Source organism: Oncorhynchus kisutch, linkage group LG12 (genome assembly GCF_002021735.2).
Source record: "Oncorhynchus kisutch isolate 150728-3 linkage group LG12, Okis_V2, whole genome shotgun sequence".
NCBI classification, from domain to species: domain Eukaryota; kingdom Metazoa; phylum Chordata; class Actinopteri; order Salmoniformes; family Salmonidae; genus Oncorhynchus; species Oncorhynchus kisutch.
The window spans coordinates 52,448,026-52,466,132 of record NC_034185.2 but is presented as its reverse complement, the minus strand read 5'-3'; the positions used below and the strand labels follow the sequence as shown (position 1 = coordinate 52,466,132).

General features: G+C 42.4%; 1 protein-coding gene across 1 annotated transcript; it reads right to left on the bottom strand.

Annotated features, from left to right (window-relative positions):
* Positions 1 to 3,044: 3,044 nt before the first annotated feature.
* Positions 3,045 to 17,713, bottom strand: LOC116376432 (zinc finger protein 2-like). Its single transcript, XM_031836606.1, has 3 exons — positions 17,158 to 17,713; positions 8,968 to 9,056; positions 3,045 to 8,743 (listed from the first exon to the last, which is right to left on the bottom strand). The coding sequence occupies exons 1-3, from the start codon at positions 17,438 to 17,440 to the stop codon at positions 7,472 to 7,474; spliced, it is 1,644 nt and encodes a 547-aa protein (XP_031692466.1). The 5' UTR covers positions 17,441 to 17,713; the 3' UTR covers positions 3,045 to 7,471.
* Between the last annotated feature and the right edge of the window lie 394 nt (positions 17,714 to 18,107).

The window sequence follows — 18,107 nt, the reverse complement described above, 5'->3', positions numbered from 1 at the left end:
GATCGTTAGGAGACCCTTCCACATACGCCTCATGTGACTCCGCTTCATCTCTATACTGACGTTTGGCTTGTTTGATTGCCTTGCGGAGTGAATAACTACACTGTTTATATTCTGCCATATTACAAGTCGCCTTGCTATTGTTAAATGCGGTGAAGGCTACCATCTATCCACGGTTTCTGGTTAGGGTAGGTTTTAATAGTCAGTGGGTACTACATCTCCTATACACTTGAACTCAGTCACCATATCTGCGTATGCGTCTAGAATATTTTCACATGCTACCCGGAACAAATCCCAGTGCATGTGGTCAAAACAATCCTGAAGCGTGGATTCTGATTGGTCAGACTAGTGTTGAATAGTACGACGCACGGGCACTTCCTGTTTGAGTTTTTGCCTATAGGACGGGAGGAGCAAAATGGAACCGTGGTCACATTTGCCGAAATGAGGGCGGGGAGGGCCTTGTAAGCATCCCGGAAGTTTTAATAGCAATGGTCGAGAGTCTTAGTGGGACAGTCAATATGTTGATAGAAATTTGGCAGCCTAGTCCTCAGATTTGCTTTGTTAAAATCCCTAGCAACAATAAATGCAGTGTCAGGATATGTGGTTTCCAGTTTGCATAAAGTCACCCTCTAAAAGATCCTTACGGTCCGCGGCGGTGGAGTTGCCGTACCAGCCCGACCGTATGCTCTCGATGGTGCTCCTGTAGAACACTGAGGGCCCTCGGGGACAGGCAGAATTTCTTCAGCATCCTGAGTTTGAAGAGTCACTGTTGTGCCTTCACTACGGTGTCTGTGTGGTTAGACCATTTCAGCTTCTCTGAGATGTGTGCGCAGAGGAATTTTAAGTTATTGACCGGCCCCATTGATGATGATGGGCGTGTCCAGCCTGGTTCCCCCTGAAGTCCACAATGATCTCCTTTGTTTTGCTAACGTTGAGGGAGAGGTTGTTTACCTGGCACCACTCCGTCAGAGTGCCTACCTCCTCTCTGTAGGCTCGTCGTTGATCACGCCTACTACTGTCATGTCATCAGCTAACTTGGAGTTGGAACTGTGTCAGTCCATGCAGTCTTGGATATACAGGAGGGGACTAAGGACACCCTTGTGCGGTCCTCATGTTGAGGATCAGTGGCAAGGAGCTAATGTTGCCTACCTTCATCACCTGGGGGCGGCCCGTCAGGATGTCCAGGACCCAGGTCCATATGGAGGAGTTCAGACCCAGGGCAGTGAGATTTTTAATGAGCTTATTGGCACTATGGTATTGAAGGCTGAGCGTTAGTCAGTCGATGAACAGCATCCTCACATATTCATTCCTTTTGTCAAGGTGGGTAAGGGCAGTGTGCAGTGCAATGGCGATTACGTCGTCCTTGGATCTGTCAGGGCGGTAGGCGAATTGGAGAGGTCGAGTGTGTCGGGGAGGGAGTAGGTGATGTGGTCTTTGTTGTTACTTTCCCTTTCTTGGGCATGGGAATGATAGTGGACACATTGAAGCTGGTAGAGAGGGCTGTAATCATTGGTTGACGCGAAAAAACAAACAATGGCGGCGGCAACACGACCCACCATCGGATGACCAAAAATGTAGAGAGTATAGAGGCCTGAGCTAGAAAATGTCAGCACATGGTCTGAGGGTGCGGCTTGAGATGCTGTCTGGGCCGGCAGCAATGCGAGAGTTAACACATTTTGAAGGACTTACATACATACTCAGTGGAGACTGTGTGTAGCTCATTGTGCTCGACTCTTGAGAAAAGGGTCTTTAGCTCGTCCGGTAGGGTGGCGTTGGTGACCGTGATGTGGCTGGATTTATTTTTGTAATCCGTGATCGTTAGGAGACCCTTCCACATACGCCTCATGTCCGACCCATTGAATTGCTCCTTCACTTTGTCCCTGTACTTGTTTCGCCATCTTGATCAATCTGTACTGTTAAACCAAACTATCGACGATTGTGCACCCCAATACATAGACATGCTTTTGAGTTATGTACCCAGTAGGTCCCTCACATTCTCTGGCACTGGCCTTTTTAACTATCCCAAATCCTAGGACCAAGACGCAGCTTTTAGTTCTATGCCCCTTGCCCCTGGAATAGCCTGCCAGAGAACCCGAGGGCGGCCGAAATTGTGGACATATTTGAGATCTTAAAACACACCTTTTTAGCTTTGCTTTTCCTTAGGGTGCTTTTTAGTCGTTCAGTTTTTGTTATTCTTTTGTTATCCTCATGTTTGTTGTGTAATAAATATCAGTTTTCATTTTCATAGTTTTTGTTTTTTCCTGTGAAGCTCATTCATGTCTGAAATCTGCTATATAAATAAAGCTTGATTTGATTCTAAAAGTCAAAAGTATTCCCACAGAACAATGAGACAAGATATTTCACTGGATGTATAAATGTGAAGCATCCACTTGGCGTTTCCACTCACTACCAAATATGGAAGGAAGCCCAGTGGCCGGCAGTGGGAGAAGATGGATGTTGGCAGACGTACTGCAAAATGTTCTCATCTATGAAACATTTGATCTCAACAGTTTTCTGTTCCAAACATAGTGGACTTAAGTATTGTAGTTGTTACCCTTTGCCAAAGTATTAAAAATGGCATTGTTCAGGAGTGCAAGGGCAAATTGAGTTATTGTAGGCGTTCCCTAACGGTAATATGCAAATACATGCTGAACACGCCAGCTCGTGCTTGTTCTGCCCATTGGAAATGACAGTCCTGGATTAGTTCTAAACATTTTTGGTAATCCGACGGTGGGTAGTGTTGCCGCCACCATAGTTTTTTTGCGTCAATAAGAGGTGACGAGGATTTGGGTCTGTTTTCAGTATGCATGTTGAAGGGGGTGTGTCATCTACCATCATTCACTTCCGTAAGTTTACTCAAAAGATAAGTGAACCATCCCTTCAACTTGTTTTGGTCTGACAGACGTTTATAATGCATTGTAATGACGCCGACAAACATGGCTTAGCATTAGCTCATCAGTACAACCTTCAAAGTATTATACACGCAATTTATGCAAAAATCGAATGCATGATGTCACCAGTAAATTCATGAATTATTACCACACAAACCATTTTCTGATGATTTATTGATACAAGTGGCACGTGCCAGCAGTCAATCACGTAACCTCTGGCACTCAATCAGCCATTGTCTTGTTTATGTATGTAGCTAGTGGGCTAAGCTGTAGCATTAGCAATATCTTTCAAAAGGAGACAACTCACAAATGTGGAAATTCTGACAATGAGTCTGAAAATCAGATTCTGATTGTGAGGATCTGCTTCCCATCCTTGTGGCCATTGATAACCCTAAATCTGAGGACCCCTTGCCCACCAACAAAGTCCCATGCCCCTCTGAAGATGCTGGTGGTGATGGAGGCAGACCCACGAAGATGAAGTACAAGAGGTCTGTGGTAGCTGGAATGCCGCGAGCCATTTCACCACTCCTGGCACTGCTGTTTGCTTAGAGGAGTCCCAGTCTGGAGTGCAAAGTCTTTTGCCATTGAAAGTCCATATACTCTCCGCTGTCTATACAGCGGCTTTGTTGGCCACAGGGAAGGTGGACCACCTGATGGGATCAAACCAGACTGAACTTGACTAACCTCAAAATGGGGGCAGTGGATAAGACAGACATAATAATCAGCTTTGTGGAATATGCTCGGAAGACTACTAAGTGGTATAAGATATTTTTCCATCTGATTGACACTGCTGTCCTCAATGGCCACATAGTTCACCACCAGATAACAGGTGAGATTATTTTTTTGTAATTGGACATACTTTAATTTTAGAATTGAACTGACTCTCTCACCCACCTCTCCACTCCCTCATCCTCCCTACTCCCCCATAGGTGAGTTAATTACATAGCAAAAGTACAGAGAGAACCTCCACTGGGGGCTGTCCTGCTGTAGACAATTCCCTACGCCTCACCGCAAGGCATTCTTTCAAACTGCTGCTCAAGACAGTCGCACACGGAGGCACTGCAAATCTGACTGTCTGGCACCATGAGAAGGAAGCAGAGGTTGTTGACAAAGTACACATGTTCAGCTTGTGACACACCCCTGTGTCGTACCATACACTCAAGCACTATTTAGCACATTTGCAGCAATGACTAACTGACATGCCGTGATACTATGACTTTAGGGGTGGATGGTTGGGAATGCAGTTTAAATCACTACATGAATATTGAAATATGGGTTATGCATATTAATAAGTTGTCAGTCTTTTCTTGCTGTTTTTTCCCCAAGCAAAACTGTAAAGGAGTGTGTTTAAACTGTATGTTGCTAGCATACAAAAGCTGGCCTCAATCGTCAGCGGCAAATAATGTTTGTGTGTGACACAGAATAAAGAGGAATTATTACTAAATTACAATACAGCATCAGGATATAGCAATAAAACAATTAAAGTAGTAACATAACCCTGCTATAAAAGTAATAAATTGCATTGACAAAAATCACAAATATGAATAACAGTAACTGTTGAGCTCCACAAGGAGGCAGGGCCCAGCAGAGCTAAAATAGACAGGCCATGAGGCCAGGGCAGCTTCAAAAGATACAACAGAAGCGAATACTTCTCCTTGTGGAGTGCAGCATTGTTTTACAAAGCTAATAGAAGAATGTAGCTAGTAACATAAGCACAATTGAGTAGAACACCATAAAGGTTAAGAAATTAAGTTCCTTGCGTGTCCACGGTTATAAAGGAATGCACACAGAATACATTATGCTCCATACATATATATACGGTGTGCTACAGTAGAAACAACAACACAATACACAAACTATAATGTAATAAGTCACTTACTTTGATAGAAACGCACACATGTGCAAAGTTATTATTTGTAAGGAAAACAACAATGAAGGTAATTCAGGCATCAAGAGGAAAAAGTTAGCATTTCTTTTCTGATCGGAGATGCTCAAATGTCTACATACGTGACCAGGGCAACACTGGGGAAGTGCTTGGGCTCTCATCAAAGAGAGAAATTTGTCCGGTTCATCGTAGTGCTTCAAACGTAAATTATCCGACACAGTGAAATGGGATACTTTATGTGAATTAATAAGGAATTGGAACACACCTCAATTCAAACTGTTTGAAAATTATTTGAAATTGGCCAGTTGAAACACAGCCTATAGATAATTAGCAGGCAGCGTGGGTTAAAACCTTTTAGGGATAGGGGGCAGCATTTTCACTTTGGATGAATTGCGTGCCCATGAACTGCCTCCTACTCTGTCAAAGATGCTAATATATGCATATTGGTATTACTATTGGATAGAAAACACTGAAGTTTCTGAACTGTTTGAATTATGTCTGTGAGTATAACAGAACTCATAGGGCAGGCAAACTTCCAAACAGGAAGTGGAAATTCTGGGGCTGGTTGATTTTCAACTCATCGCCTATTTACATCCAAATAAGATATGGGATCTGTTCGCACTTCCTACGCCTTCCACTAGATGTCAACAGTCAGTAGAACTTGGAATGAAGCCTCTAGTGTGATGTGGGACCGGATGGCAGCTATTTGAGTCACTGGTCTGGCAGAATGCCAGTTCCAAGTTACGTGCCGTAGTCATTATATCGCCTTGCGTTCCATTACTCTGTAGACAAAACGAATGCTCCGGTTGGAACGTTATTGGATATATATGATAGCATCCTAAAGATTGATTCTCTACTTAGTTTGACCAGTTTATTCGACCTGGAATATAACTTTTAAAGTTTTCGTCCGAGTTCGCCTGGACCAGCGCCAGCTTTTGGACATGTGAACTAAACGTGCTAGCAAAAGTAGCTAATTGGACACTAGTAATGGACATTATGGAACAAAACAACGATTTATTGCAGAACTAGGATTCATTGCACTGCATTTTGATGAAAGATCATCAAAGGTAAGGGAATATTTATGATGTAATTTCGTATTTCTGTTGACTCCAACATGGCGGAGAAATATATTTACTTTGAGCGCCGTCTCAGATTATTGATGGTATGCTTTTTTCGTAACGTTATTTTTTTTTTAAAATCTGACACAGCGGTTGCATTAACAACCAGTGTATCTTTAATTAAATGTAAAACATGTATCTTTCGTCAAAGTTTATGATGAGTATTTCTGTTATATGACGTGGCTCTCTGAAATTACTCCGGATATTTTGGAGGCATTTCTGAACAAGGCACCAATGTAAACCGAGATTGTGGATATAAATATGCATATTATCGAACAAAACATAAATGTATTGTGTAACATGATGTCATATGAGTGTCATCTGATGAAGATGAAGATTATCAAAGGATTCATTATCAAAGGATTCATTTTATCTCTAATTCTGCTTTTGTGACCATCTTTGGCTGGGAAAAATGGCTTTATTTTTGGGGATTTGGTGGAGATCTAACATAAATATATGTTGTGTTTTCGCTGTAAAACATTTAAAAAATTGGACACGATGGGTAGATTAACGAGATGTTTATCTTTCATTTGCTGTATTGGACTTGTTATTGTATGAAAGTCAAATATTTCAAAAAAATATTTTTGAATTTCCCGCGCTGCCTTTTCAGTGGAATGTTGGGGGGGGGGGGGGGGGGGGGGGGGGTTCCGTTAGCAGAACCTGTGTCCTAGACAGGTTGACTGTCCTGCATAACAATCACATTTTGGAACACCAATTACTTAGAACACCAATTAATTCGTTTCCATCCAAAAATGTGTCCTTTTTTTGTTTAAAGAAAAATCACGACAGCTGTGATGGAAACACGGAAGTTTCAGTGTAATAAAAAAAAAAAGCCAACAGATCATTTGTTCCTTCGACATAGAGGGATCTTTGTGTCGGTAAAATTGATAACACAGGAAATGCAGGTGAAAACACCTTTATGTGCAAATAATTATATAATAACCAGCATATCTAAGTAAATTTGGAGTCACGCGATGATATGGTGTGTGGTCCTCCCACTATGACTTGAGAAACCATGCAGTTTATTAGGCTTCAGAGGAAATATGTTGTGAAAGTGCATGGTGATGAGCTTGATGCTGCGACATGATGATCGATAATTGACTGCCTTTTGACAAATATATTCGTTGTTATCCATAATAATCTCATCATGTAGACTACACAAGCCACAGCCTACCCGTATTGTATCTGCGAGCTGTTGGCTAGAGCGCAGGTGCCAAGACCAAATTAGACACATTTGCTGTTTATGACAAAACTATCAGTAGAGTTGAAAATGCGATGGAAACACATTGAACTTTTATATTTTTATTTTGTACATGAAAACTTGAATCGAAAAAGTACATTTTGGGTGCACTAAGTCATCACGCACTGATTTGATGGAAACATTTCTGGTGGGAAAATGTGCACATTGTTTTTATGCAGATTTGAGAATATTCCATTGAAAATCTGTTGCCAATTGGGATGGAAACCTAGCTAGTGAATGCATTCTGATATCACACGCATAACCCAAAAACTCACGCTGGGGGGTTAATGCAGCATTTGATCTAAATGTCAGAAGCTATTAAGTTAAAACATTTTCTATTTTACAGAGTGGAATGGTTTTTCTGCTGGTGTATCCTGAGGTAGCTCCTCTCTGAGAACCTCTTCCCGCAATGCCTACAGGCGAATGGCCTCTCTCCCGTGTGGACCTTCAGGTGCATCTTCAGGTTGCCAGCCAGGGCGAAGCGCATGTGACACTGGGTACAACTGTAGGGTTTCTCCCCCGTGTGGACCCTCTGGTGCCTCTTCAGGTCACCAGCCTGGGAGAACCTCTTCTCACACTGGGGGCAGCTGAAGGGTTTCTCCCCTGTGTGGACCCTCTGGTGCCTCTTCAGGTCACCAGCCTGGGCGAAGCTCATGTGACACTGGGTACAGCTGAAGGGTTTCACACCTGTGTGGACTCTCTGGTGGATCTCCACCTTCTGGGGGCAGCTGAAGCCTTTGTTACAGAACATGCAGAGGAACCGTTTCTCTTTACTATTGCCTGATGTTGCTCCCCCTCCCCGAGCCTTGGCCCTTTGGTCATTTGAGTTCAATACCTGATCGAAAAGAACGCAGCCTTGTGAATCGGAAGGTGTCGTCGACGTGGACACTGGGTCGCGATCCCTGAATGCGTGTAAAGGGGAGTGGGTGGCACCATTTCGATTAGTCTCTAAGCTTCCCCTGTAATCTAAGAAAACTCTGCCCTGTGAGTGTCCGTCTCCCAGGAGACTGTCTGCACTCCATGTGGGAGGAGCGTCACCCTCCACTTTCACCTCATCTACCACTATAGCCTCCCCTTTCTTATCTTGGCTCCCTTCAGAGTATACACTACTACTGTACCGGTTCCATTCCGCTCTAGACAGATCAGTCTGTGTCTCTAAACCCAAGGGCATGTTGTCAGGGCCCAACTCTGTATTGTAAGAACAAGATGGATCATTGACAGTCTCTGAGGCATTACCCAAGTCCAGATGGGAATGAACCGTCCTCGGGCGTGGGTTACCGTAAAGTAAATACTCTGAGCCAGGAGCAGGACAGCCCAGTGGCCCCTGCCCCAGTCTCTCTGGGTCTGATCTGTGGTCAGATCCTGTGTGTAAGATCCTTTGTGTTACAGTTAAAGTCTCGTTGTCTGTCTCTGACTTGAGGACGGCGTTCGGCATTCCACTGACCTCCGTGATTCTGCGTTGGGTCGCGGCAGCAGTCGCAAGGTCCTCTGTGGCTACAGGTGGCGCCACTCCAGCCTGAATGTCTCTGCTGTGTTGTGGGTCCTCTCTTTCAGTCCTCTCCTGCTTGACCAGAGACAATCCTTCAGGACCTGCATCCTCTGCATCTGCAGACTGACACAAGAAGAGAGGAGGTTATTACCGGTACATGAGTAGAATTGGATAACAATGTATTGGGAAGTCTCACAAGCTCCCCTATGGCAGATAAATGAGGATGCACATGTAAGCAAGTGAATAGCTGAGGGGAGCCTTTCAGAAATAAACGGGCCACATTTGATGTACTGTGATGTTTTATGTCACACTATGACAATAACATGCTGGGTTGAGGTTCCACTCGCCTCAATTGCTATGTTTTGGTCATCTCTCCACACGTTATGTCCCGCTGGCTTCACAAAGCTCCTGTCGCCTCCAGTGAGATGTCCTTCACCTGAGAGTGATTGGGGGAAAGGGTGTTTAGGTAATGCTCATGCTATATTGTACACTATTGACGGACACTGTGTCCGAATACCCATACTTGCGTCCTAAATAGTAGGCCGTAATGTGAAAATAGAACGTTTTATAGTATGTGAAATTTCTCAAATCGAGTATGCTTTAAATGCCAGGATGTTATACTCATTTTGTCTCTTCATCTTGTAGAATTCGCTGCACACTTCAGGAATTTTACAGCCACAGTGCATTGGAAGAGGGGGAATAGTGAAGCTTCTGCGGTAGTGTTCAAATCGAAGTAGTTTTTGTTTTCCTTGAAATGATTACGAATGTATCATCGTGATGTTACATCTTTGAAAACAGATCTGCTGTCTGCCGTGCCTTTCAATAGCGTGTGACTACGGTCCGCAATTCGGGGAGTTCCTGCATGTGGGCATTGCAGGAACCCCCTCCTCCCCTCCCTAGAGCATCCCATTGGTTCCTGCATTAACGCCCCCCCATCGAGCATCCCATTGATATTCTGGATTTCCCCTGATTGTTTATGTAATTACAATGTCGGTCAAAAGGGAAATAAATGTATAGGCTAATTGACATCATTCGAGTCAATTGGAGGTGTACCTGTGGATGTATTTCAAGCCCTACCTTCAAACTCAGTTCCTCTTTGCTTGACATCATGGGAAAATCAAAAGAAAATAACCAAAAAACAAAATTTTTGACCTCCACAAGTCTGGTTCATCCTTGGGAGAAATTTCCAAACGCCTGAAGGTACCACGTTCATCTGTACAAACAATAGTACGCAAGTATAAACACCATGGGACCACGCAGCCATCATACCGCTCTGGAAGGAAACTCGTTCTGTCTTCTAGAGATGAACGTACTATAGTGCAAAAAGTGCGAATCAATCCCAGAACAGCAAAGGACCTTGTGAAGATGTTTGAGGAAGTATCTATATCTACAGTCAAATGAGTCCTATATCGACATAACCTGAAAAGGTCGCTCAGCAAGGAAGAAGCCACTGCTCTAAAACCGCCATAAAAAAGCCAGACTACCGGTTTGCAACTGCACATGGGGACAAAGATCATACTTTTTGGAGAAATGTCCTCTGGTCTGATGAAACATAAATAGAACTGTTTGGTCATAATGACCATCGTTATATTTGGAGTTAAAAGGGGGACACCATCCCAATCGTGAAGCACAGGGGTGGCAGCATCATGTTGTTGGGGTGCTTTGCTGCAGGAGGGACTGGTGCACTTCACAAAATAGATGGCATCATGAGGTAGGGAAATTTGGTGGATATATTAAAGCAACATCTCAAGACATCAGTCAGAAAGCTAAAGCTTGGTCACAAATGCGTCTTCCAAATGGACAATGACCCCAAGCATACTTCCAAAGTTGTGGCAAAATGGCTTAAGGACAACAAAGTCAATGTATTGAAGTGGCCATCACAAAGCCCTGACCTCAATCCTATAGAACATTTGTGGGCAGAACTGAAAAAGCATGTGCGAGCAAGGAGGCCTACAAACCTGACTCAGTTACACCAGCTTTGTCAGGAGGAATGGGCCAAAATTCACCCAACTTATTGTGGAAGGCTACCTGAAATGTTTGATCCAAGTTAAACAATTTAAAGGCAATAATACCAAATACTAATTGAGTGTATGTAAACATCTGACCCACTGGGAATGTGATGAAAGCAATAAAAGCTGATATAAATTATTCTCTCTACTATTATTCTGACATGTCACATTCTTAAAATAAAAGTGGTAGTCCTAACTGACCTAAGACAGGGAATTTCTACTGGGATTAAATGTCAAGAATTGTGAAAAACTGAGTTTAAATGTATTTGGCTAAAGTGTATGTAAACTTCCGACGTTAAATGTATCTACAGAACGTTAACAGCTACTTTGCTCATGTTTTGGTTAATGTTGTACTTCATCTTATAACTTTTCAGGATCTATGGGCAGGATCACCTGCATGAGCTAGAGGGGCAGTCATCAGAAGAAAAAAAAGTTGGAGAAACATAAGCAAAAATAAATGATATGTATGTTATCTTGACTAATAAGGTATCCCTGTTCTCTGAAAGCAACAACACTTTTCCATCTATTTCCTATGAACACCTACTCATTCAAGGGTTTTTCTTAATTTTTTACAACTATTTTCTACATTGTAGAATAATAGTCAAGACATCAAAACTATGACAAAACACATATGGAATCATGTAGTAACCAAAAAAAGTGTTAAAATATATTTAGATTTGTTTACATTTGAAATTCTTCAAAATAGCCACCCTTTGCCTTGACAGCTTTGCACACTCTTGGCATTCTCTCAACCAGCTTCATGGGGTAGTCCTGGAATGCATTTAGATTAAAAGGAGTGCCTTCTTAAAAGTTCATTTGTGGAATTTCTTTACTTCTTACGCGTTTGAGCCAATCAGTTTTGTTGTGACAAGGTAGGGGTGAAATACAGAATATAGCCCTATTTGGTAAAAGACCAAGTCCATATTATGGCAAGAACAGTTCAAATAAGCAAAGAGAAATGACAGTCCATTACTTTAAGACATTAAGGTCAGTCAATACGGAACATTTCAAGAACTTTGAAAGTTTCTTCAAGCGCAGTCGTAAATACCATCAAGCACCATGATGAAACTGGCTCTCATGAGGACCGCCACAGGAATGGAAGACCCAGAGTTACCTCTGCTGCAGAGGACAAGTTCATTAGAGTTACCAGCCTCAGAAATTGCAGCCCAAATAAATTCTTCAGAGTTCAAGTAACAGACACATCTCATCATCAACTGTCCAGAGGAGAGTGTGTGAATCAGGCCTTCATGGTCAAATTGCTGCAAATAAACCACTGCTAAAGGACACCAATAAGAAGAAGAGACTTGCTGGGCCAAGAAACACGAGCAATGGACATTAGACCGGTGTAAATGTGTCCTTTGGTTTGGAGTCCAAATGTGCGATTTTTGGTTCCAACCGTCATGTCTTTGTGTGACGCAGTGTGGGTGAACGGTTGATCTCTGCATGTGTATTACCCACCGTAAAGCATGGAGGAGGAGGTGTTATGGTGTGGGGTGCTTTGCTGGAGACACTGTCAGATCATTTTGAATTCAAGGCACACTTAACCAGCATGGCTACCACAGCATTCTGCAGCGATGCATCATCCCATCTGGTTTGGGCTTAGTGGGACTATCATTTGTTTTTCAACAGGACAAAGGCCCAACACACCTCCAGGCTGTGTAAGGGCTATTTGACCAAGAAGGAGAGTGATGGAGTGCTGCATCAGATGACCTGGCCTCCACAATCCTCCGACCTCAACCAAATTGAGTTTGTTCGGGATGAGTCGAACCGCAGAGTGAATGAAAAGCAGCCAACAAGTGCTCAGCATGTGGGAACTCCAAGACTGTTGGAAAAACATTCCAAGGGAAAGCTGGATGAGAGAATGCCAAGAGTGTGCAAAGCTGTCATCAAGGCAAAGGGTAGCTAGAATTAAAATATATTTTGATTTATTTAACACTTTTTTGGTTACTACATGTATGTAGTGTGTTTACGGACATATTCAATCAATCCCTATCCCAGTCTGTTGTTCCCACATGCTTCAAGAGGGCCACCATTGTTCCTGTTCCCAAGAAAGCTAAGGTAACTGAGCTAAACGACTACCGCCCCGTAGCACTCACTTCCGTCATCATGAAGTGCTTTGAGAGACTAGTCAAGGACCATATCACCTCCACCCTACCTGACACCCTAGACCCACTCAAATTTGCTTACCGCCCAAATAGGTCCACAGACGATGCAATCTCAACCACACTGCACACTGCCCTAACCCATCTGGACAAGAGGAATACCTATGTGAGAATGCTGTTCATCGACTACAGCTCGGCATTTAACACCATAGTGCCCTCCAAGCTCGTCATCAAGCTCGAGACCCTGGGTCTCGACCCCGCCCTGTGCAACTGGGTACTGGACTTCCTGACGGGCCGCCCCCAGGTGGTGAGGGTAGGCAACAACATCTCCACCCCGCTGATCCGCAACACTGAGGCCCCACAGGGGTGCGTTCTGAGCCCTCTCCTGTACTCCCTGTTCACCCACGACTGCGTGGCCACGCACGCCTCCAACTCAATCATCAAGTTTGCGGACGACACAACAGTGGTAGGCTTGATTACCAACAACGACGAGACGGCCTACAGGGAGGAGGTGAGGGCCCTCGGAGTGTGGTGTCAGGAAAATAACTTCACACTCAACGTCAACAAAACTAAGGAGATGATTGTGGACTTCAGGAAACAGCAGAGGGAACACCCCCCTATCCACATCAATGGAACAGTAGTGGAGAGGGTAGTAAGTTTTAAGTTCCTCGGCATACACATCACAGACAAACTGAATTGGTCCACCCACACAGACAGCATCGTGAAGAAGGCGCAGCAGCGCCTCTTCAACCTCAGGAGGCTGAAGAAATTCGGCTTGTCACCAAAAGCACTCACAAACTTCTACAGATGCACAATCGAGAACATCCTGTCGGGCTGTATCACCGCCTGGTACGGCAACTGCTCCGCCCACAACCGTAAGGCTGTGAGGGTAGTGAGGTCTGCACAACGCATCACCGGGGGCAAACTACCTGCCCTCCAGGACACCTACACCACCCGATGTCACAGGAAGGCCATAAAGATCATCAAGGACAGCAACCACCCGAGCCACTGCCTGTTCACCCCGCTATCATCCAGAAGGCGAGGTCAGTACAGGTGCATCAAAGCTGGGACCGAGAGACTGAAAAACAGCTTCTATCTCAAGGCCATCAGACTGTTAAACAGCCACCACTAACATTGAGTGGCTGCTGCCAACACACTGACTCAACTCCAGCCACTTTAATAATGGGACTTGATGGGAATTGATGTAAAATATATCACTAGCTACTTTAAACAATGCTACCTAATATAATGTTACCATACCCTACATTATTCATCTCATATGTATACGCACATACTGTACTCTATATCATCTACTGCATCCTTATGTAATACATGTATCACTAGCCACTTTAACTATGCCACTTTGTTTACATACACATCTCATATGTATATACTGCACTCAATACCATCTACTGTATCTTGCCTATGCCGCTCTGTACCATCACTCATTCATATATCTTTATGTACATATTCTTTATCCCCTTACACTTGTGTCTATAAGGTAGTAGTTTTGGAATTGTTAGCTAGATTACTTGTTGGTTATTACTGCATTGTCGGAACTAGAAGCACAAGCATTTCGCTACACTCGCATTAACATCTGCTAACCATGTGTATGTGACAAATAAAATGTGATTTGATTTGATTTGATTACATGATTCCATATGTGTTATTTCATAGTTTGTCTTTACTACAATTCTACAGTGTAGAAAATAGTAAAAAGAAAAACCCTTGAATGAGTAAGAGTTCTAAAACTTTTTACCGATAGTGTAAATGTGAAGACATATATGTTAGAAAGGGGCAAGTATTCCAGAGAAATGTATCGCAATTAGCATAATAATTTACAGGGCTTTATATGTACTATATTTGCTGCTGAAAGCTATCCTTTTCCATATTTTTCCAGGAATATGGAATCGGTGCTGACTCGGGAGGACACAGCCGCATCCTGGAAGTTGTATTCGGTGATGGATTTGGCGCTAGATGCATCCAGATGTGGATGCTGGAGAAGGTATGGCCATTTTAGAGGTCATTAATAAGATGTAGTTTTAGGTATTTTGTATCCATTTTATGTCATAGCTAGTATTTATTAATTTTGTACTGTTTTTGGTGAAATCTTTTTTTAAACCCAAAGTGGATCTCTGTTCTCATTGAAGTGTTTCTTGTTTGTTAGAAAATATTTGTACATCGACTGTTGGTGTGTTTTACTTTCAACATTTCTATTTATTTTTTTAATGCACCAGCACATCTGAGCCATTTTGTTGCAGGTGCATGGTAAACATTTGATACGTTTAAAGAAAAAAGAAACCCACGCACTCTTGCTAGTATCACTTTTTTTATTGAAGAGTGTCGGGTTCTTGGCCTTTCACCTTTTTGCTCTACTAAACTAAATAAAATATCTTTGGTAGAATAATAATTGATTTAATTTCTATAGCTCTTTTCATTACAATCTCAAAGTAAATCAAAAGCAAAAAAACGAAATAAATAGTCATAAGTATCCTAGCGATAGTTGCCTAGGTCATTCCAATGGAGGCCAAGTCTTTGAGTGCATGCTACTTATCTAGCTAACATTTGCCCAAAACATCAACACGCCGCTATAGTGAAAGGGCTTCTTCTTTTGTGTTTTCACTTTGTGAAACAAAAGGGGAAAGAAAACCACCCTTCTGATTTCCCTACACTCGTTAAAACCCACCACCCCATTCCACTATTTTGACCCTATTGTCTCCTACACCAGGCCGACACCCTGTAACTCTTATTTTTTACCAGTCTGAGCTCGTTTTGTTTACAAGTTCCCAGTTGTCTTGAACGCACCAAAAGTAGTACGTTTCAGCCATGGCATACTGCATATTTTTTACTAAACAGTGCGTGCTAAATACTATGAGACGATAAGTACATACTATGCAGTTTAAGTATGTAATATTCTAGTATTCGTACATGCCCAGAGTCTACAATTGACAAGGATGTAAGGTAATAATTCTCATAATTTCTTGATATACTATTTATTTCACATAGAAATGTGTTATAGATCTGTCACTTATTGAAAGCAAGTCTAAGAAGCGGTGGATCTGTTTTATGTTTCATTTCTATGCTTCCCATTCTTAAGTTGAGTTTTTGCATCTTTTGCTTTAAACAGCTGAAAATACATTTAACATCGGTTTAGATGGTACAATGATTCTACACAATGAATGCTTGTTTTGTCACAAACTGAAATTGGGCAAACTATTAGAATTTTAGCAACCAGGAAATGGCGGCGCGATTTCTGCATATTGCACCTTTAATTATCAGCAGATGTAAAACACATGGGAGTCTTCCTCAAAAGTATGCAGTGAATTCTACTAGATGAAATGCCGACATGAGTATAACATACTAGCATTTGCTGTCCAGTGTAGCTCAGTTGGTAGAACATGGCACTTGTAACGCCAGGGTTGTGGGTTGGATTCCCACGGGCGTCCAGTACAAAAAAAAAGTATAAATAAGTATGCACTCACTACTGTAAATCGTCAACTTAAAATGGTAGGTTTAAATCAAACTCGATTTTTGAAAATGTACATACTAAAAACGTTCTAAAAACGTACATAAAATGCCTATTCTGACAATCTTTGTGCAAGAGTATTTTGTTCTTAATTGACCTGCCTGGTAAAATAATTGCGATTTCTTTTTTTTTTTTTTGCACCTATGTGAAATTAGCCACAACAGTGGAATTTGTGGATTGCCTTCATAATAAAAGTCCGCACTTGAAAGTGAAGGAAACGGATACATATATAATAATCATGCCATATTTGGACTAGCTATTGCTGAACAATATTCGAATGTAATATAAATGAAACAAAATACAATAATTAATTTGACCCCCCCCCCAAAAAAAAAAAAGTTTTTCAATCACTGTGGATGTTATTAGACTTGAATTGCATTGGTGCCTAATTCTATGCACTGTACAGCCTTACCTATGGATTCTGGGTCCATGAAATGGGGTATCAGCCCACTCAGTGATACCCACAAGACTTTACACACATATTAGTGTCATAGATTTTATTGCGAGATCTCACTGAAATTAGCCACATTGCAATATAAAATATAATACATACAATAGGCTTTATAGTGAGGGGATTGTGTTCAAATAACTCATTATTGTATTTAGTTGAATTGATGACTGACAAAAAATGAAGAAAAAAAACGTTGCATGATCTATTCCAAATATGCCATGACTCCATTATTTGTATCCATTTGCATCACTTTCAATGGTGGTCTTTTACTTTGCGAAATTAAAGTTCCACTAGTGTGGCTAATCCTTATTGTGGCTAGCTTAACATAGGTCAGTATTGCGTACTATTCAAAAACTAACCAAGACACAAGTCTGAGTAACACATCTGAACACGTATGCAGAGGAGAACGGTGCAACAGCCCCGCACCCTCCACCTTCTGCAAAATGTACCTCTTGCCATTCCGCTGTATCGGTCGAGGATCTTGACACCACTGGGACGACTGGCGAGGACGCGCTCTCGTATTGTCCTCTCTGCGCGCTCCCGTGCCACCTTCAGTTCCAGTACCTGTAGTTTCCTCCGCAATCCCCTGTTTTCTTTCTGGCTTTGAGTTATTTCCAAACGAAACACTGCATAGTCGTCGTCTACTAGTTTACAGATCTCTGACACGGCTGCATTCGCTAGAACCTCCATAATGGATGCTATTTGAGTGTGAAAAACCATACAGTTAGCCATCGTTAGGTTAGCAGCTAGCTAGCGTTACCTAGTCTTTACTTCCAACGCGAAGTAAAGACTACCTGAGGTACATTTATGATGCTCGTATTTTGAGTTCCAATGTGTTAATAAACGTCTAAATAACAACAAAAACGCTAACGTGGAAATTGTAGTTGTTCACTACACTACTTCTGTTTCTTCGGGATCATGGTATTCGCACGTTGTTTGTGCATGCCGCCACCTACTGTGCGGGAGTGTGGGCGTTCACGTTAAATTGAGTGATGCAAAAAGGTTTGAAGGAAAGGAAAACAATTGTACCACCAAACTAGCCCTTCACCTATATACCACTAATTCATTAAAAAAACACCACCACCCCAGTCCACTACGTTGACCCCAACTGATCCTACACCAGGCCTACTATTTCGTTCAACACACCATGTAACTCCTGCAGTAAAACATTGTACACCTGCCACCACAACATCTATTTTCTGTGTTTTAGGTTCCATTTCTGTGGTACAGTTGATAACCATGGCTATGAATACTAAGAAGCCAACCTTACTGAAGCACAAATTCGTATCACTGTATTGGCCAAGGCCACTCACCCTTGACCCATCATCCTCTACTCTCTTCACTGCCTCAGCATACGACACCTTCTGTTCTACTCTGACAACCTCAACCAGTCTCTCTC